This window comes from Ramularia collo-cygni (assembly GCF_900074925.1).
Source record: "Ramularia collo-cygni strain URUG2 genome assembly, contig: RCC_scaffold06, whole genome shotgun sequence".
Lineage (NCBI taxonomy): Eukaryota > Fungi > Ascomycota > Dothideomycetes > Mycosphaerellales > Mycosphaerellaceae > Ramularia > Ramularia collo-cygni.
Window position 1 is genome coordinate 1,115,267 of NW_019716260.1, and position 20,333 is coordinate 1,135,599.

Sequence of the window (20,333 nt, forward strand, 5' to 3'; positions counted from 1 at the left end):
TTGGATCCCTCAACAACAACAATAACACCAACAACAACAACAATAACACCAACAACAACAACAACAACGACGACTACAGAACTTCAATCTTCGCCAACAGAATACACTGGTTCAGTTACATACACCTCGACTTGATCCTCTTACGAAGAATCATAACGACCACACAACTGGTACCAAAGAAAGTGCCAACCGACACCCAACAAACATGAAGCTCTCCCCAACCATCAACCTCCTGGCAACCCTCGCCTGCGTTGTCTCCGCAGAAATCCTCAACGGCGAAGATGCATCCCACCAAAACCTCCAGTACATTCCACCACCATCCCTCTCCTCCCACCCCACTAACACCACATTCCAGACCCCGCCAGGCCAAAGACATTGTCCTAGACGCCACAGCAGCACCGACCCAAGCTCCCGCCGTAACAACAATCTACATGCAAGTCTCGGTAGGAACGACCGTAACCTACGCACCAATCGTCGTCACCCAAACATTCGCCAAAGTTCCCGATCAATGGCCTTCTCCCGCCAGCGGTGCCATTGGCTATGGAACATTGACACAGAATCACCGACGAGAAGCAGAGCCATCGGATGCAGCAGGTATCGCAGATCGCATTCTTCGTCCTTGATCTTGAAAATCCTTTCCATCTGAAAGCCCTTTTTTTTTTTTTTTTTGTGCGCTGACAGTATGTGCGTGGATCTCTCCATCAGGACGAATATCCCGGTGGTGTTGGAAGCGGATGCGGTGGGGGTTACTTCGTGGATTCAGGCATCTGTGACGTATATCGAAATTCGATACGAGGCGGTCGGGGTGCTGGGGAACTCGGCCAATTCTACCAACTCGACCATTCCGGCAGAGCGGATGCCGTTGAGCGATACGATGGATGCCGGCGAGATTGCAACATCTAGGATGTGATGCAGGTTGACGTGATCATCAATATGCGAATTAGGGCCCGCGGTCAAGACGCCATTCGAGGCAATGAGAATCCATCACATGGACGCATTTCGTCCCCGCAGCGTCGCAGCAGGCCGAAATGGACGTTTACATGTGCCATCAAAGTCGACTTTGGCAGTAGCAAGATCAATCAAAATATAACATGCTCGACACGCTTCACGTCTTGGAAAGGCAAAGCACACAGCCCCCTTAATCGCTGTCCAAATTATAGAAGAGCGTTCGATTCCGCTTCCTCGACTTTCCACAAATCAAACCAAGTCAAGTCAAGTAACAATGCGGCACACCTTCTTCCCATTCCTTTAGTCTCTGAAGATTGATCCAACATCATTATTGATATAATTCAATAATCGTTCCTAGATTATCTAGTAGAATATTCATATATTTATCTATGAAATTTTCACTTCTAGACCCATTTAGAAAGTTCGAATTACAACCTGCCTAGATGCCACTCCTATAATTACACTAGAGAGGAGTTAGAGCTCTGAAGTAGGGAATGTAGTAGTAGTAGTAGTAGTAGTAGTAGTACTTAGGAGAAGAATCTGTATATATATATCTACGTGTTCGAATTAGACGTTAATATAACATAGATAAACTACTTGGGGAAACTTCTTTTATATAGAGAATCGAAAGGCGAATAAACTAGATAGAAGAAGGAGCAAAAGAAGAGGAAGAAGGATATATACGATCTACGATAACCTAGTCTATAGAGTAGATACTTTACTCTTGCCTTTCTACCTACTACTATCTAACGATGTCGGGGGTAATCTTATGTTTATCTTGAGGTTTTCGATAATAATAACAATGACATGTTTCTGGCTTTTGCAAGGCGGTGATGTATATGTATATATATATATATATATGTAAAAGGGGAGAGGGTAGGGAGGGAAGGAAACGAATCTATACAGTCCCTCTTTTCTAGGTATTCACTCGACATGACATCTAGTAGCTTATTTCCGGCGCGGACCGTCCGTTGATCTTGGGATAATTGGGACTCATCTACCTAGCTCTGATCCCTCTTTCATGCAAGGGTAAGGTAGGCTGAGTCGACTTGGGGGAAAACAAACCTACAAGACGGGAATCTCCTCATAGCGAACTTTTTTCTCGCATTTTTTCCAGCCGGCCGCAAGGCTTTTGAGAAGGCAAGGTAAAAGGCCCATGAAACTTTTGAAAAACGGGCGCCATCTACACAAGATCTTCAATGATCCATCATCCATCTCCTAGGCTACCGCCTACCGCCTTACCCTCCCCTTCTTCTCCGCCCTCTTCAACCCCCTAACATCCTTCTTCAATCTCGAATCGACCATTTTATACTTACCCTTCACTCCCCTCGGCCTTCCCGCCCCCTTATTATGCCCACCGGCAAACACCACCTTGACAGGGTTCCTCTTCTTGGTGCCCTTCTTCGCTTTGGCCATCATCTTACTCATGCGCTCCATCGCATCCCGTCCCGCTTCCCCTCCTCCTTCCCCATCCTGCTCCGCCAACCCCTCGCTCTTCTTCTTCAACTTCTCCAGTCGACGGGCAGTGCGGAGGGTTTTGCGCGCCTTGGCTTCTCGTACTTTTTTGATGGGGCGGGCGTTGAGCGCGCGGAGTTTCTCTTTGATGGCTGCGGCTGCTTCGCCCGATACAGGGCGCGCTAGACGGGAGTGTTTGTTTTCGTCGTCGAGGAACCATTCGGGGAGACCATCGACATCTCGAAGAGTGTATTTGTTGAAATTGTCGTCGAGGAGTTGTTGTTTGGTGACTTTTCCCGTGGCCAGTTGGTGGGCGAGAGTCATGGCTTCGGCGGTGATGATGGAAATGCTGGGTTGGGCGGGATTTTCCCCGGGTGCGGAGGGACGGGTGGTGCCTTCTTCCCAATCTTCCTCTTCGGGTTGGATGTTGGAGGGCACGGCTTCGATGGAGGAGGTTTCTGATGCGGCGTCATCGTCGGAGGCAAACGACATTGCGTCTTCCGAGTCGTCGTCTTCCTCTTCCTCCGTCGCGGGCTTGAGATTAGGAGATTCCACATCCACACCGCTGTCTCGTGCCTTGTCTAGCTCGGGTTCATCCTCTTCATCCTCTTCATCCTCCTCATCCAACCCATCAATGCCCTTGAAAATGTCTTGCTCGAAGAAACTGGCCGCTCGTCGAGTAAGACCACCTCCCATTGGGTCTTTTGGTTGGAGATCTGTAGTGAGAGCACCCTCCCCATCATCACTGTCAAGAGAGTCATCATCGTCCTCAAGCAGACCATCATCGCTGGATGCATCGGAATCGTTGGGATCCTTGTCTTCGGCACCAAAGCCCTCAAACTCCTCTTCCACATCATTCCCACGTGCCAACTTCCTCGCCCGCTTCGCACGAGCCTTGGTATCACGATCTTCCACCCGCTCTTGGTATTGCTCGTACATGCCATCCAGTTGTGCTTCCAACGCATCGCCATATTCATCCTCGCTCTCCTCCTCGCTCTCCTCTTTGGGCTTCTCAGGCTCGACGGCAGTATGCATCCGTCCACGCATGATGGCCTGTCGAATGTCGGTACGCTTGTCGGCGTCTTTCAAACGGAAGACGGCCTCACTGCTACCCTGATCACCCGCCTCGATACCAATCTCGGAGGGGGTTGTCATGCCCATCTGCATGCGCACCGTCTCCTTTTGCTTCCTCTCGTTGTCCTTGCGACGCTCCTTGCGCTTGACTTTGCTTTGAGCGTCCTTCATCGCTTGGATCTCTTCTTGCAAACGCATCTCACCATCCATGGATTCGACGACGGCCACCTCTTCTCCTTCCACACCCTCCTTGACTTGTGGTGCGTCCACCGCTGGCTTTGCAGCCTCGGCTTCCTCCTTGGCCGTCTTCTTCACGCGGAAACCAAAACGATCTCTCGCCTTCAATCGCCATCTCAACAAGACCTTGAATTCCTTCCGTCCCAACACCTTCAAGTCCTGACAGCACAAACGCACCTCTTCGGTCGTTTCCGGCAGTTTATCCAACGCGGCCTGTGCAATGTCTCCATTCGCTTCCTGCCGGAAATGCAGCTTGTTCATACTCCCCAGCACGGCGATGGGATCGTTGGTCTGGATAAAGTCACTGGCGGAACATTCCTTGAATTGTGTCCAATCGCCCTCTTCATACCCATCACGCTTCCTCTTTTTGATCTCCGGGTTGAAGACCTTGGCCTCATTGTTAGGCGCACTCTCCTCAATCTCGGAAAAGGCGTGGGTGGGGTCGAGGAAGCGAGGATCGAGGTGTTTGGGCGCCTTGAAGCCGCGACAGACGTAGAAAGTCTCGGCGGAGACATTTCTGCTGGATGGCGGTTTGGTCTGCTCGACTTTGGTGAAGAGTTGCTTGAAGATCCACTCCAACTTGGCGCTATCCTTGCTGCGAAAGACCTTTGTGACAAAGGTGCCGTTGGGGATGAGGAATTCGGTGGCCAGCTTCAAACTCGACAAGACCAGCTCGTTCTGGGAGAAGGCGTCCTGGACCCACGCCGTACCCACATTGGGCGCACCGTCGTGAATGACACAATCCGCCTTCCACGTCTTCAAATGGCCGCGAATGGTGGCGCGACACTTGTCGGTGGTGATGTCGCCTTGGAAGGAGATGGCCTTGGGAATCGGCTTGATCGGGGTGAGATCCACGCCGACGATGAGGGATTTGGGGGGCATAATCTCCGCCGCCACCTGCAGCCAGGAGCCGGGCGCGGCGCACAAATCGATGAGACAGCGGGCATTTTGCAGGAAATTGAACTTTTTGTTGAGTTGGATCAGTTTAAAGGCCGCTCGAGCGCGATAGCCCTTTTCCTTGGCCAGGTAGTAGTATTTGTCCAATCGCCCCTTGGCGCTCTTCTTGTCCTGTCCCATTGTGAGGGTGGAGGAATGCCTTACCTTGGAGGAATAAGGTAAGGTAGCTGGGATGGTGAAGAGATGGATGGCTCAAGGGTCCGCCGAGGAAAAAGTTGCGTCGGCCGGCCTCAGCTCCGTTCAATTGAAAACAGGTAAGACGGAATTGACGGAATTAACCCGCTTCCCTCCAAAATATCCATCGCATCTCTCACCTCACGTCTCCTCTCACCCCTCAACAACCTGGAACATCATCATTTCAGAGGTGTCATCATTACATTGATGAAATTCGGCTGTCCATTGATTGATAGCCTCGGCAATGCAATCAATGCTTGCAACGAGACATCTGACACGGAGTCAGATGAGACGGAATGCTCCTTCCTCCTCCTCCGTTCTCCTCATCTTACAACCTTGGAAGCCTCGTCCAACTATCTCGCTTGAATGCACCCCGCTGCGGAGAAGTCTCCTACCTTCCTCTTGTACAGCTGATCACAACACCTGCCCGCTTCATGCGTGAGGTGTGTATGTATATCACACAATCTTCACCTCGTCTTCCGTCTCTGCTCTTGACATCTCATCCCATCTCTCCCCTCCCTCCACAACATGACGGCCAACACGAAATTCACCAAAAGTGAAGCAATCCCTCCAGATGCTAAACACGACCCAAGCTCCCTCAAAGGCAAAAGCGTCATCATCACAGGCGGCGCCAGTGGCATCGGAGAACAATGCCTGCAAGCCTTTGTCAAAGCCGGAGCATTTGTAACCTTTGGAGATGTAGCAGATGATCTCGGAGAAGCCATCGCATCCTCTTTGGGCACCGAAAAGGTCGCATTCGTTCACTGTGATGTGACGAAATGGAGCGGCATGTCTTGTCCCTCCCCGCACCCTCCTCCAACCATCAACTAATCATCCAAGACCAATTGCACCTCTTCAAAACCGCCCTCTCCCACTCTCCCTCCAATACGATCGATATTGTCCTCGCCAACGCAGGCATCAATCGCTCAGACGACATCACCCTCCAAACCGCCTCCCTCCCCAACGGCGACCCAGTCGAACCGGATCTCTCCGTCCTGGACGTGAATTTCACAGGCGTCATGTATACCACCAAACTAGCCCTCTACTATTTTCCCCAACAACCTCAGGATGATGAAAATCGAGATCGCAGTATCATCATCACGGGAAGCATGGCGAGTTACATGGATCACGCACAAAGTCCCCAGTATAATGCCAGTAAATTCGGTGTGAGAGGCTTGATGCGGAGTTTGAGAAGGACGGGACCGGGGGAGGGGATTCGAATTAATATGATTGCGCCTTGGTTAGTACTTCCTCGATCATTGGAAGATGAGAGCCAAAACTAATGTGTGGTGATTGTGTCAATTCAGGTTCACAGACACACGCATCATGCAGGGCGCCAGACCACAGATTGAAGCTCACGGGATTGAATTCGTGGAGATTGAAGATGTGGGCAATGGGGTTTTGCATTTGGCTTCGGACAAGTCTATCAACGGTACGCATTGCATTCTCACAATCTCTAGCCTCAATTATATGAACGGTCTAACGGATGTATATGTATATTCAGGTCGCGCGATTTCCATCGTACCCAAGAGCGTCTCCCAACGGGGATACTTGGATTTGGAAAAGGATGATCTGGTGGAAGATGATTTTTGGGGACTGGCGAGGACGGCGAGGACGGCAGAGAGGTCTGCGGAGTTGAAGGAATGAGCTTGCTGGACTCTAGGTCTATATATGGTGTGTGTCAATACTAAGGTACCCCTCGATCACTGCATGACGCTAAGCAGGCTTCTGTACACCATCTCATCCATCCATCCCTCGACACAGCCTCACATGGCAAATCAAAAGGCGAGATGCCACCAATCCCACCTTCCCTTTCTTCGACATCATGTCGTCACTTGTTTCGAAATTCAAGGACCACATTTGCTGAAGAAGCTCATGGTGCTTCCCACTCATGGCCGACCCTCTGACGGCTCTAGGCGCTGCGTCCGCAATCGTGCAATTCATCGACGTGGCCTCCAAGTTGATCTCTACAGCACATGGAGATTACAATGCGACATCCGGGGCGACGGAACAGAATGTCCACCTCGGGAGCCTCACAGGCGACCTCCAGACTTTTTGCAAAAGCCTGACCGTCACGTACAGAGACCGGGCCCCCGTTGCCGATATCACGGACCAGGATACCAAATCCATAATCGAGATGGCGGAAAGATGTCGGGCTCTCGCCACGAAGCTGTTGAAAGTCCTAGAAGACCTCAAAGTCCATGGAACGGGCGTGTGGCGGTCCTTTGATGCCATCCGCCAAGCCATCCGAGCGACGGCGAAATCGAGACATGTTGCAAGTATGCAGGATGCCTTGGCTGATATCAAAGGCCTTCTCGACTCGTATCTTTTGAAGAGTATACAGTAGGTCTTCATAACCTCGTTTCTTGAATGGTATACATCGGATTGTTAACTCGATCTGTAGGACCTCGCAATCGTCGTTGCAACTATCACTTGATGCGCTTGCGAGGACGACCGAAGCAATGCACAAAGAAAACATTGCAGAACTACGAATGTCGCACAGTTCCATAGTCACGGCATTGGCGCGTCAGGAACGCGAATTGAGTAATTTCAAGTCCCAGATCGCAGCGGCTGGTCCGATCCGTCAGAGTAGCTTTGGTGGGAGTGTTCTTGGTGGCAGTAGTTTTGGTCGGAGTGGTTTTGAGAGTATCGACAACTCGATCCGCGCTTTCACGCAGGCCATGGAGCGTACCAAAAGAAGAGTCGATGATGTCCAGAAGCAGTTGCACATTCTCAGCAGCCTCCAATTCCCGGAAATGCATATGCGACACTCGGCCATTACCGAGGCCCATAGAAGTACATTCTCGTGGGTCTACGATGAGACAGCGAGCACTTTTGCAACGTGGCTCGAGGGATCTGATGGTCTGTTCTGGGTGAATGGCAAAGCTGGCTCCGGAAAATCGACGTTTATGAAATATGTCAGTGATAACATGGTCGACCACGCAGCGCTTCGCAAGCAAGTCCACGCGGTCAAAGAGGATCCACTGGCGAGACAGATGACTAGAGATGGTCCAACCGCGAGACTGCTCCGTAAATGGGCGGGAAGGAAATCGTTGGCCACGGCAAGCTTCTACTTTTGGAACTCCGGATTCCCACTGCAAAAGTCCCAGCAAGGCCTCATGCAGAGCCTCCTCTTTCAGGTCATGCGAAAGAATCCTAATTTGATCAGCGAATCTGTACCGCAAAGATGGAGCCAAGATGAGATCTTCCACCAACATCCCGACCCATGGACGAGGCAGGAATTATCCGAGGCCCTCACATCTCTCCTCTCTCATACTAAGCAGAGCACTCGCTTTTGCTTCTTCATCGACGGTTTGGATGAGTACTCGGGCGATCACTATAAACTGGTCGAGGACCTCAAGTTACTGGTCGATTCTCACGCAGTGAAGATTTGCGTCTCGAGTCGACCGTGGAATGCATTCACCGCTGCATTTGCAGAAACTGCAGATCGCGCTCTTGTCCTGCAGGATCTCACCCACAACGACGTCCATAACTACGTTAAAGAGATGCTGGAAGACGACGCTCGATTCAAGCCGCTAGCACAGCAAGACGATCGAGCCCACGATCTTGCGGTGGAAATCCAAGAAAAGGCACAGGGCGTCTTCCTCTGGGTATTCCTCGTCGTAAGATCTCTCCTCCGCGGCCTGACCGATCTCGACGACATTCCTATGCTGCAAAAACGCCTACGACAACTCCCGACAGATCTCGAGCAATATTTCCAACTCATGCTCGATTCCGTCGATGACGTCTATCAGCGCTACACAGCACGCACTCTACTCATCGTCTTCGAAGCCGACGAACCCCTCTCAATGCTAGCATTCTGGTACCTGGAATCCGACCTCGAAGACCCCACCTCCGTCCTCACCCTCCCCATTAAACCCCTCCCGGACTCAACCGTCAAAACCTGCCGCGGCGTCGTCGCCGCCCGTCTGAAAAAATGGTGTCGAGATTTATTAGAAGTCGTCTGGAGTCCCGCGAGCGGGAGTTTCGGGGACATGGCGCAGCTTTTCAAAGTCGACTTTCTGCATCGCACCGTGCGAGACTTCCTCATGACGAGAAGTATTCAGGAGAGCCTTTTGTCCCGCGCGGGAGAAGATTTCTGCGCTTCCCTCTCGACATGTCGCTTATATCTCGCCTTGGCGAAATGGTTGAATCCCGTCCGGCATGAAGATGGCATGGTCCCTTTTCATCGCATCTCGGGCGTGATTCTGCGATCGGCTGCTTCGTATGAGTTTCGATATGGAGAGACGCCGTGGCGGATTCTGAATGAATTGGAACGCGTCGGCGAGCATTTCGGTCATGATCCTTGGGGTGGAGATGGCGCTATCACGACGACGACCCGTGGGGATTTTCTTACTCTCGCTCAGCGCTATGGGTTGGAAATCTACCTCGCGCATGTGGCAGTGAGGTCATCCGCCAAAAAACAGATGGAGGGACATCAAGCCTTCTCAGGTGCAGAATCGCAAGGTCTGACACCCTTTTCTTATAAAAATCAACAAAACGGAGTGTCCAGTCAAGCATCTTCTACAAATCTGGGCAATTCTTCTCCATCCTTTGATTCAATCCTCGCAAGGACTACAGATCTCGAGGGCGGCGGGGATTGTTGCGCGGGCGATATATTGCAGCCAGTTGGAAAGGTTCAGGGGTCTACGAGGAAGTGGTCTCGTCGGTTTAAGAAAATGATTCGCGTGAAGGAGATGGCGGTGGCGCTGTGATTGTCAATCCTTAGAGTTGTTGATGTGTGTATATGAGAAGATGATCTATGATAGCATAGAATCTTCAAAAGTCTGTAGAGAGCGGGAGGGCTAGGGATATTATAGAGATGGTCTTGTCACGATAAATGATCCTTATATCGATAGCTCTAGAATTTATTTTTCTTAGAGGTAAGGAAGAAGTACTTAGATATTATATCCTTACTATAAGACACTAACTGTTAAATACCTTCTATATAACCAGGACTTTACCTACTAGATCGTATACCTAGATAGCACTATTACTAGGCTTTCTATGTCGCTGCGATACTTAGTATTACTTGAGAGGCTAGTAAAAGTAAAGGTTATAGGCTCTCGTTATAGTAAATCGACGATCACGCTCCCTAATAAATAGCTAGAAGCATGAAATATAAAGCCTTGTGGACAGCCACATTTCCTGCACAACAGGTCTTCTTGTTCGTGTTGTTGTTATTACTCATGCTGTTGTTATTATTGTTGCTATAGAGAGCAGATAATCTTTCGTCAGAAACCTTCAGTTAAGAATTCCCTTCTCCGCAGCAGTCACAATCCTCCTACTTAACAGCCCAGCACTCTTCCATTCCGCTCGATACAGGCGTAGAGTCCTCTCCAGTAGCCTGGCTTAGTAGCCCTCGCATGACCACAGCGAACGACTTTCCACACGCAGTAAAACAAAATCAATCTGCCGTGTAACGAATGCGGTATTTCGAACCAGAATAGATGCTTTGAAGATACAATGTCTGTCTACAGAACATCAGACAGAATTAATTTCAGCCACGCGATCGATGCTGCCGGGGAGAAGGAAGAAAAAAAACACCACCTGAGCGTTCAAGAGTGTGACGACAATGCAACCCCGCGGAGCAAAAAACCACACATCCCACAAAGCAATGAGTTGTAAACAAACTACTCGGACTCGGACTCGTTTCATTTCATTCGTACCTTCATTTCAAAAAGCGTTGYCTCGACAGCATCGACCATTATGGATAATCCAGAGTACACTTGCTCATGTTTTAAGACAGCCAGAACTTGCTGGAGCTCGATGCAGAGTCCAGCGCTTGTAAAGTGACAGATTTACGTTTCACCGACGTGTCTCTTCGAAGAGCTCGGATTGTGAAGGAATCCGACCACGAAGGCGAAGAGGGTGAAGAGGCGGAGATGGGCACGGTTCCAGGGCTTTTGGACTACAAGAAGCCTGATTCCGATAGCAATCTGCGATGGAATGGTTAGTCGTTGCAAGATTCCACATCAACATCCGAACTTACCTTGCAATCTTTTCATCCTCTCTCTCACGCGGCTCAACCTGCAAACTACGCTCGTACATCTCATGCACGTCGCCCGCACTCTGCATATTCCTCAAGATGTAGTCTTGCAGCTCAGGAACTGGTTGTAATCCATACGGCACGTTTTGGTACTGCTGGATATCCCGAATCACTTCTGCCGTCTTTGCTCGCTTGGCAAAGTTGATGAGTTGCGTCTTCTTGATGACACCTGGAATACCATCTTCGATAAAGGTTAGATCGGTCAGGTAGATTCCAAAGAACGGTATGCAGGGTGGGTTGGCCTTGTGTAGACTGTCACGATACTCGTTGAAGTTCTTCGTCGAGCCCATGAGCTTGCGCATGGATTCGAGCGTCTGTGTGGTTCGGGCATTCACTTGTGACCATGTCCTGTTCAATCGATGAATCGGCGCTGAGCCGAGTGCGGAAATGATCGAAGTCAAGCAGGAGAAGTTATTCAACGATCGGCATTTGTCCGCAATGGCGACAAAGTGCTTGATGACCACAACACGCCGTTTGACATCAGCTTGGGTCAGGATCATTTGAGCAACCCAGTTGGTCAATTGATTTGAATGGAGAATCAGAGACTTGACATTATCGGCAGGGTCTGGCTCGCCCGGGGCGAGTTTCTTTTGCCATGTCTTGTTGAGGCACTCGGTAGGCTTGATCTTTCCGTACAGCTTCGATTCGATCATGGTCAATTGTCGGGCGAATTCCAGGGCGTCAATGTCGAGGAACTTCAACTTCTTCATGTTCTTTGGTATTATCGGAGGCGGCGCTTGTGAGTTGAGTGTGAGCACCAGCCGCTTGCTTGAGGAATCCTGACCACGCATTCTCTGTTCAATGGCTGTCATGAGTGGACCAGCTCCTGGAGTACTTGTCGACTGCACGGTATCCTTTGCGAAAGCATAGACTCGCTGCATTAATTGCTGACTGGTCTCGTCATTCGCCTCCATCCAGTAGTTGTCAAACCACGATTTGAGAATATTGACAACCCGAAAACGGATGGGCTTCTGCTTTTTGTCGGTCCACGTCTGCAGATCCGCACCGCCCAAGCCATACGGAGGTTGTATTGTCCATCGCTTGACTAGCAGTTCAAACAACTCCGGTGCTGTGGTGAATGATCGATATGTGAGGAGGAAGGTATTGTTAAAAGGTGAGTCCAGTCGATCATGTCGTGTGAGCTGTTCCACAAGCGCGACCAGAGTCCCCCCGCGAAGTTGTGGAGGATCAGTCTTGGTGTCAAATGCAATTTCGCCTTCGTGATCCAATCTAAGAAAATTGGGCTCTTCTTCCGAGTCTCGCCCTGGTACCTCTCCAAAGAATCGCATAGCTTTTGACACTTCCCCAGCAGACCCCGGTGCGGGTCCAGAGTCCGCGGGAGCAGGGGTACCTTCTGTGTATGACTTTGAATGACCAACATCCGCGAGCTGAGGCCTAAGATTCTGGGAGCCATTCCTCATGTGTCTTTCATACGTTGCCCCGCCGTCGGTGAGACGATGCGAGCTGCTGCTTGTTGTTTCAGACTGTGGGATCAACTCGGAGAGTAGCTGTAGGGAGAATAATATCTGCGAAGCCGAAGTGTCAAGCTCTCGCCCAACTCCTTTCACGCGGCTCACGCGCTCCTCTAATGACGGCCCTCTAACTTCGGCCCATTCGTCTCCCAGTGGTGTGGCAACCGCCTGACAAGCCACGATCAAGTCGGAAGTCGAGTCGTATAGCTTCTGCTTGTGCTCGGAAAAGTCGTTGAGTTGAGGGGTTTGAAATGGGGATGTGAGTGGTGCAAGGTTGATGGACTCAATCGTGGACAAATACGGCCGGCAGACTTCGACAACTTGACTTCCCGATTTACAAATGGAATCGCTAATCTGGCGATGCCTTTGATGCGTGATGAGCTTGTCCCGTATGATGAGGTGCTGGTCGAGGCGTTGGATGGACGAGTAGATGAGCCGCTTGAGGTCGTCTAGGCGTGTGAGCAAGGCCGAGTCAAGGGCAACAGTTGGTTCTGCAACAGTATCGGCCTCGTCGTCCAAGAAAAGAGCCAGATTGTTGCGAGGATCGAGACCATTGCTTTGCCAGTTACCCGCCGTCCGGCTTCCCGAAACAAAGCCCGGCACCAATCTGGGAATTTCCTCGCCACGCTGCTGTCGCGCCACCTCCACAAAACCGTAGACACCGTGCAGCACACCTTCAGCTTCCTGCAAGCACTTCTGAGTCGAGTCTGGTGTGGGGAAGTCGGCCGCTGCAATGTGGGAGGAAAGGACCAGTTTGGAAAACCTTGACATCATTTCTCTGAAATGCGGGTACAGTGCTTTGTTCGTCGAAATGATTGAAGGGTTGCCCGAATGATTGTCCGTGGTGCCGGAGCCGGCGGCAAGTAACAAGCGCAAGTGGTCCGATATGTCCTCTGCCTTGCGCACGTATTCGGATCGATCGCCGTTGGTGATGACTTCGCGATATCGCTGTACAGCCCGCCGCATGTCTTCCACCATGGTATTCCACGTTAGAGGAATCGCATGGGCATCGTCGAAAAACCTCCGAGGTAATAACGAAAGCCTTGATGCGCTGGGGGGCGCGTTAGCGAAGGAGCTCATGGTGGTACCAATGGGCGGGATTCCCTGCTGCATAGCCGAAAGCGACAAGTTGCTTGCTTCCGTAAGATTGGTGCGAGAGCGGCTCATCGGAGAAGGAGCAGTCAAAGAATCCATGGACGTTGCGGGTGACACGCCGTCGGACAGAAATGAGCGCCTGCGTCGATGCTGACAGTTCATGTACGTTAGTGGGTGTCACGTAGATTGCAAATGGGCGACACGTGTAGGGGTGGGACTTACACTCGAGGCCTTTGATCCCTGTGCTACCGACGCGTCCTCGGCTTCCGAAGCAGAAGCATAGTCGGTGTCTTCGTCGCGCTCATAGCCCGCCGACAGGAATTCCGCTGGCGGTCGTGTTTGGTCGGGCACGAATATGTTGGTGCGATCGCGCGGGCCACTCTCATGGGCCGATATGGGCGCTTCCAGAGGCAGCTCCATGGTACTCTCGCCCGTCAGCGTGTTGAAGTAGAATAATCGTCCATCTGGCGTGGCCTGGGGTATCCAAAATGCCGCTTCCTCCTGTGTGGTGCTGGCCGCCCCATCTTGGTGGGCAGGAGCGACAACGCCCGATTCGTGCTCCGTGTAGTCCTCTGCTTCCTCTTCTGCCTCTGGCTCGCCTGTCCGCCCCGTCGTCCCGTCTAGTCCGCCGTCATAACCATGCGAGACGACGGCGCAGTAATTGCTGGGAAACCAGCCGCGGGTGCCCCGTATCACTCCATCCCACCAGCCGCTTTCCAGCTGGGTAATGACCTGTATGATGTCGCCCTGGCGGAAGCTCAGGCTTGTGCGGTCGTCGGCATCGTAGTCGTACAGCGCGCGAACGTAGAGCTGGCCGGAGGACGACACGCTGCCGGCCAGCATGCTCATGTTGCGCGGTGGGAATGCTTTAGAGGACGGGTTCGACGGCGCTCATCCAGCAGTGGTGGGTGATGTTATCTTGTCGCGTCCAGCTCAGGACAGTCCTGTGTCCTTGTATTCTGCACTGTTCCCCCTCCAGTGCTTTGCTGGAATGCAAGCGGCCGTCCGAAGTCCTTGCAGTCTGCACTCTGCAGTCTAGAGGCTAAAGGCTAGAGGCTAGAGTCAACAGTCTGGCAGCGAACTCCAACTTGTGCCTCTGTCGCGGGATCAGCTCGACGAACCGAGGACGCCAGTTGCTGATTCGGCAACAGATGTGCAGAGCTGTGCTAGGTAATGGGGTGGCCCTCACGATATGGTGGAAGTACCATTGATTGGACGAATCCCATGGGTGGGGAACCTTTGCGCTAAATTACTTCTCGTCACGAAACAAAGCACAATAGACAACGAGACGACATCAATGAACCTCGAATGGCGATGATTGAACATGTGTACATACAATTCCAACCATCTGAACTCTCAATCGTTGTATACATATCAAGGGACGACTGCGACGAGCGAGATCGTCCTCGCGTGAAGACAGATCTGGATCGTGAGTGCTGTGCGATTCTCCCAGATGGCAAATCTACGCCCATACAACCACGTCTATGCACGTCTGAGCATCAACGGGACATCATATCAAACGGATGCTCGGGATGGCCGCACTACCAACACAAGGAACAGTTGGAGAACGGAATATCATCCCTCAACGCCCCGCGGTTGATCAGCCATGTTTCGCCCTGTTATTACCGGGCTACTCTTACTACGACAGCCTGCCCTGTCATAAGAGAATCGGACCCCTCATTCCCTCGTTGGGATCAGGTTTATCAGCAGGCCCTCGAACAACGTTATCATCACTCCTTCATTATATGATTCGTCAAGACGACCCTTTGTAACAATGGAGCGGAGAGGCACTCAAACTTTCCGGAACGGCACATCGCCCAAAACTGTTTGACTCAAGGACACTAGCGGGTGGAAGAGGGCACGCTCCCTAGCTTAGACCTTAGCCAGTCCGCCGGGGAACACAGGCCCGATGGAAGAAAGCCGGAACTGGGGACATCGAGTGTGGCGCAACGGAGGAAGGGATAAAACGGTACTGGAAGAAACGTGACCGTCCAGCGGATTGATGAGGAAGATGCAAGCCCCGAGCAGCATTGTTCACGTCGAGCATCGTCTTGAGAGCAACACCTGATGTTGACATTGCGTGTTTACAGAGTTCGTCGGCACCCAAAGGTGCAGCAGCAACTCTAATTCAAAGTACTGGTGGGGTAGAAGTGATGCCTACCCTGCCTTGCGCCTACGAATGAGGACTCGGCATCATTTGTCAAAGCACAAATGTGAAAGGGTGAGGATGACCCGCGAGTCGCTTACTAGAGTGATGTGGTGGGATGCGTGGAGTTGAATGCATAGGTCGGTGGCATTGACAAGGCTCAAAATGCGGACATCATGGAWGCTCCCTCGAAAACATCGTCTTTCGAGAAGATGTTCGTCAAAGCACGATGTTTCTTCCATTGTTCGATCTCATGTATGATGCATGACGTGCTGATGTATTGACAAACTTTGGTATTCAAAATTAACAGTCCTTGAATGATGAGAAGATCGGTCGGGAGAGCCGAGATTTGATCGATCGTAAACGTCAATTCCGACATGTCAATGATATGCAGCATTGGGTCGAAATGATGACCCATGGCTGCTCTGTTGCTGCAAGTGTTGCATGCGGTCTCAGTCCATTCATGTAAACACTCAACGTCGTATGATGGCGACTAGCGGTCTGGCAGAACGTCTGGTGAAAGCTGGGAAGAGAGGCTGGATTCCAGCGATCTGTCAACCGGCGGCATTCTAGCCTTGGCTCCGGGTGCAATCCAAACTCCCCGAAAGACGATGAAATTTGTTCGCCGCGGTGAAAGTGTCGCCAAGTGGAGCCGTCGGAGTCTCCCCGGACTAGTCGATCGTTCCATCACCACTCGAGCGGTTGTCGGAAACATGAGATGAAGATCTTTTCTGCCCGTTGCACGCCTTCGCCGAAGCGGAAGCGGAAGCAACAGCGGAGCGGGGCGACTCTGAGGCGCTGGTTGTCGGCAATAAGAAACCGCGGAGTGGGGAACACAGATTGTAAGCGCTTCGGCAGTCAGTGACAGGCTCGACGCGCAGGGCAGAAACAAGGAAACAATTGATCGCCCATTGACGGGCGGTGTGGTTGTGGACATGACAAGAGTCGGATCTGGTGGAGAAATTTTATGCACTGCAGATGCCGCCGCTCGCGTGGCCAAGCAGTGGATCAAGTGTAAAATGCGGCGGCGGTGAAGGTAGAAGGCAACGGGAAGTGGAAGTGGTTCATCAAACAGGACGATGCTTCTGCAGCCTGCAGGCGGGCGCGGGCGGCGCAGAGTTCGAAGTCTTCTACACAACCCTAATTTTGGATCCTGTGAACTCGTAGTTCACCCCCGCGTTGCTGGCCCATTCTCTCCCTCCTTTCCACTCACCCCTCGCGACCTTTCATCATTGCCCACCCATCGCCATCTCAACTTTCTTGGTCTCCATCACCCCTCCACGCGCAAGCCGTCCATCAACCCCTCCATCGCCTAATGCCCTCCATGCGCATCGCATCGCGATCAACCACCAACATCACCACCGCCAATACTTCCGCGATTTAACGCTCCACTGTCGCTGGCTGCGCCGGGCGCCCGCCATCCTCCACCATCGAGCACCCGCACCCGCGACTCCAGCGACCATGYCCGCCATGGCAGTGGAACCCGCTGTCGCTCCCGTCTCGCCTGCCACAACTCGCAAGGCATCGACGGGCGAGGCCAAGGAGAAAGAGAAGCGCTACAAGTGCCAGTTCTGCAATCGTATGTCCATCCACACCCTCGGAAACATGTCCGACATCCACTGACTGCATCCTCTTCATCAGGCGCCTTCTCTCGTTCCGAACACCGTTCACGCCACGAGCGATCTCGTAAGTCCAGAGTCCACGTGTGAAGCTCCACGATGAGAACGCGATGCGAAAGTGGGCTGGCGGGGCATCCTCTCACCTCGCGTTCCATCCCGCTTCGATGATAAATGTCCTCCAGCTAACCCATCCCTCCCTCAGACACCAAAGAACGGCCATTCAAATGTCTGAAATGTCGCAGCACATTTGTGCGTCGCGACCTGCTCCTGCGCCACGACCRCACCGTCCACGCCAAGGATGGCGGCGTGCCTTTGCAGAGCGAAGCCAAACGTCGCAACCCTGGCAACACGAGCAGGGCTGCTCAAAATGAAGAACCCAGCAAGCTCCCTGAGATGGAGGACACCGCCATGGATCAATTCGCCGACACCACCAACGGCTTCGATGTTGAGCAAGCCGCCATGCTCATGCACAACTTCCAACAAAAGGCGGCCCTGTCTGGCCAAGATCACAGCTCCATCCACACCGGTCCGATGATCACGGCCCATACCCCTCAAATGATGGAGCCGACCCTTTCGACCTACCCTGGTGCAATGACTCTCCCAACGATGCAGGGATGGGACCATCTGGTGTCGCAAAACATTTCACAGCCCAAAGCATCGTCCATCACTTCCAGCGCCGACGCCCACAACGATCTGTTGCAATTCCCCACGGGCAGCTCAATATCAGGAGCCTCCAACACCCTCGCTCCGCTCATCGAGCGCAGCGAGAGCCAAACCGATGGCTTACCGTCATTTACCACCTCATCTCTGATGGGTGGCTTGGCTACTCCAGGCGCTTTGTCGCCCTTCCCCTCCATGGTCGGACCTGTCTCTCCTGTCGACTACAGACGATCGCCCGGTCCACCGCAGCAATGCACCATGGCCAAGGCGCCGCAAATCGAGACCGATGATCAGGTCAACCGCATCATGGAAAACATCCGCCGCTGCGACAGTGAGGGTGCGCTGCTGGAGACGTTCCGCTTGCCTCAAGTCTCTGTTCTCAACAGATACCTGTCGACATACTTCAACTTCTTCCACCACCACCTGCCCTTTGTGCATCCTTCATCGTTCGATCCAGCCAAGGTGTCAGCTCCACTATTGCTGTCTGTGTTATCCATTGGAGCACTTTACACCTTTGAGCAGGACCAAGCATACATGCTTCACATCGGGTCCAAGGTCCTCGTCACGCAATTCTTACAGAAAAAGGACAACTTCAGTTCACGAAAGTGCCCACTTTGGATGATGCAGAGCTCGCTGCTCAACATGAGTTTTGCGAGCTGGAGCGGCGATCCCAAGGGTCTGGAGTGGGCGTGCTCCATCAAATCTCTCCTCGCAAACATGGTCGCCGGTAACAGGTATGAGCTGAAGTTGCGCAGTGAGGGACGAGAGGGCCGCCAGCCAACTCATGCCGAGTGGATCGAAGACGAAGGCTGCAGACGTACTTACTTCGCAGTGTACATCTTCTTTGGCCTGCTCACGTTGACGTACAACCACACACCGGCCATCAGCTTCAACGAGTTCGATTCACTAGATCTCCCATCATCGGAAACGCTGTGGAATCTGGATCCTTCGGACAACGAGAGCTGGAGTGAGCATCTCACGGCATCTACCATCATCACGTTCCAAGAAGCGCACGACGCTCTCTTCCAGGGTGAATCGGCACGCTACAGTGCATTTGCCACGCGTGTCATGATCAATGCCCTGTTTTTGGAGGTCTGGTACCACAAGCGATCACCCGAGGCGCTGCAGGATGTGGTCACCGAGTACAAGCTCCGCTTGGCTCTGGACACTTGGGAGCAGTCTTTGGATGTCTGTGAGCCAGAGACTGTGGTGGTGCAGCTGAGCGCGCCGCACAAAGGTCACCCACTGATCTTCAACGCCATGGCCATGTACAGGAACACTCGCGCCAGACTGCTGGTGGATCTCAGGGCCATTCAAGAAGCCTTGCGTTACCACGACTCCTACGAAGTCGCGGCTGCCATGACGCATGCCCGTGACAACGTTAAGCGGAGTCAGGAGATGCTCAAGGTCATCCAAAACTGCTTCGACTGCATCGAAGTCGCTGCACTACAGGGTATCAGATGGGTCGCACGAACATCGGCGACCAATTGGAGTATTGAGCATCCCCTCTGTGGGCTGGACTTGATTGTCATTCTCAGTTTGTGGTTATGGCGTGTCGAGCACGACGAGGAGCCAGCCACTGATGAGGAGAGAGTCATGTACCAGAAGCTTCGGAGCCTTTTTGATGACGATACTGTCGATGGCTTTGGGCAGAAGCTAAGCAGTACAGTGGCTCGTCTTTGGGGCAGTATGATCGACGAGGTGGTGGTTTGGGGGTGAGTCTCACATTTGCCGACACTACTAATGATCCACTTGTGCTAACAATTCAACAGCATCACCAAGCTCATGGGCGAGTCTTTTAAGCTCCACGCTCAGGCACTCATTGGCTATGAAGATGCTATGATGACTGAGCAAGCCAACGATGCTGCTGCCGCCGCGGCTGCTGCCGCTATCGTCCTGGCTCCACATCCACCTGAAGTTGCGGCCTACTAGCTGCAGCAAGTTTACCATCCCTCGGGACTTACTCAATCGCACAGTTTTCTCCGGCGTTCAATGGATTGCCAAACACCAAACATACCTCCTCACCCATAGCACCAGACAACAGCGCGTTGCTATAGGGCTACTACCAGTCTTGGCCTACCTTGTTCATATCCCCGATGGTCACCCGGGAACGGGCTCACCAAACTTCACACATTACCAAGATTAATTTCCGCCTCATACCGAGCCGGCCTCTGTTGGACCGCCCATCCGGGCGGAAACCGACGTCCTTTCCTTATCCGAGTTGTTTTTGCTGCTTTGAGATACCATGTGCGATTGTTTGCTTACTCAAACGCTTTCGACAGCGGCGTATGAGATTGATTGGGGGACCGAGGGGCATAGCGATGGGGTCTGTTTTGTACAAATATATGTTGTATCGATAACCATCATACTCTTGGGGTATGTATCTCATACCTGTCTCTATAACTTGGTGAGTGCTCTACCTGAGGGCGGAGCTTTCTTTCTCGCGA

At 52.2% G+C, this 20,333-nt stretch overlaps 6 protein-coding genes; 4 read left to right on the plus strand and 2 right to left on the minus strand.

Moving 5' to 3' along the window:
* Positions 1-205: 205 nt before the first annotated feature.
* Positions 206-623, plus strand: RCC_04793 (uncharacterized protein; the record flags this gene model as incomplete). XM_023770070.1 has 2 exons in its annotated part: positions 206-303; positions 356-623. The coding sequence occupies 2 exons, from the start codon at positions 206-208 to the stop codon at positions 621-623; spliced, it is 366 nt and encodes a 121-aa protein (XP_023625838.1).
* Positions 624-2,178: 1,555 nt separating this feature from the next.
* RCC_04794 (related to AdoMet-dependent rRNA methyltransferase spb1) lies at positions 2,179-4,791 on the minus strand (the record flags this gene model as incomplete). The annotated part of the gene is made up of 1 exon (XM_023770071.1): positions 2,179-4,791. One exon carries the CDS (start codon positions 4,789-4,791, stop codon positions 2,179-2,181), a length of 2,613 nt encoding a protein of 870 aa, XP_023625839.1.
* A 582-nt stretch (positions 4,792-5,373) lies between these two features.
* Positions 5,374-6,492, plus strand: RCC_04795 (related to short-chain alcohol dehydrogenase; the record flags this gene model as incomplete). XM_023770072.1 has 4 exons in its annotated part: positions 5,374-5,611; positions 5,686-6,085; positions 6,153-6,277; positions 6,350-6,492. 4 exons carry the CDS (start codon positions 5,374-5,376, stop codon positions 6,490-6,492), a joined length of 906 nt encoding a protein of 301 aa, XP_023625840.1.
* Positions 6,493-6,736: 244 nt separating this feature from the next.
* On the plus strand, positions 6,737-9,560 carry RCC_04796 (uncharacterized protein; the record flags this gene model as incomplete). XM_023770073.1 has 2 exons in its annotated part: positions 6,737-7,188; positions 7,250-9,560. The coding sequence occupies 2 exons, from the start codon at positions 6,737-6,739 to the stop codon at positions 9,558-9,560; spliced, it is 2,763 nt and encodes a 920-aa protein (XP_023625841.1).
* Positions 9,561-10,756: 1,196 nt separating this feature from the next.
* On the minus strand, positions 10,757-14,310 carry RCC_04797 (related to cell division control protein 25 (GDP/GTP exchange factor); the record flags this gene model as incomplete). XM_023770074.1 has 3 exons in its annotated part: positions 10,757-10,784; positions 10,838-13,611; positions 13,684-14,310. 3 exons carry the CDS (start codon positions 14,308-14,310, stop codon positions 10,757-10,759), a joined length of 3,429 nt encoding a protein of 1,142 aa, XP_023625842.1.
* Positions 14,311-17,068: 2,758 nt separating this feature from the next.
* RCC_04798 (probable C2H2 finger domain protein) lies at positions 17,069-19,818 on the plus strand (the record flags this gene model as incomplete). XM_023770075.1 has 4 exons in its annotated part: positions 17,069-17,186; positions 17,249-17,293; positions 17,429-19,601; positions 19,659-19,818. The coding sequence occupies 4 exons, from the start codon at positions 17,069-17,071 to the stop codon at positions 19,816-19,818; spliced, it is 2,496 nt and encodes an 831-aa protein (XP_023625843.1).
* Positions 19,819-20,333: the final 515 nt, after the last annotated feature.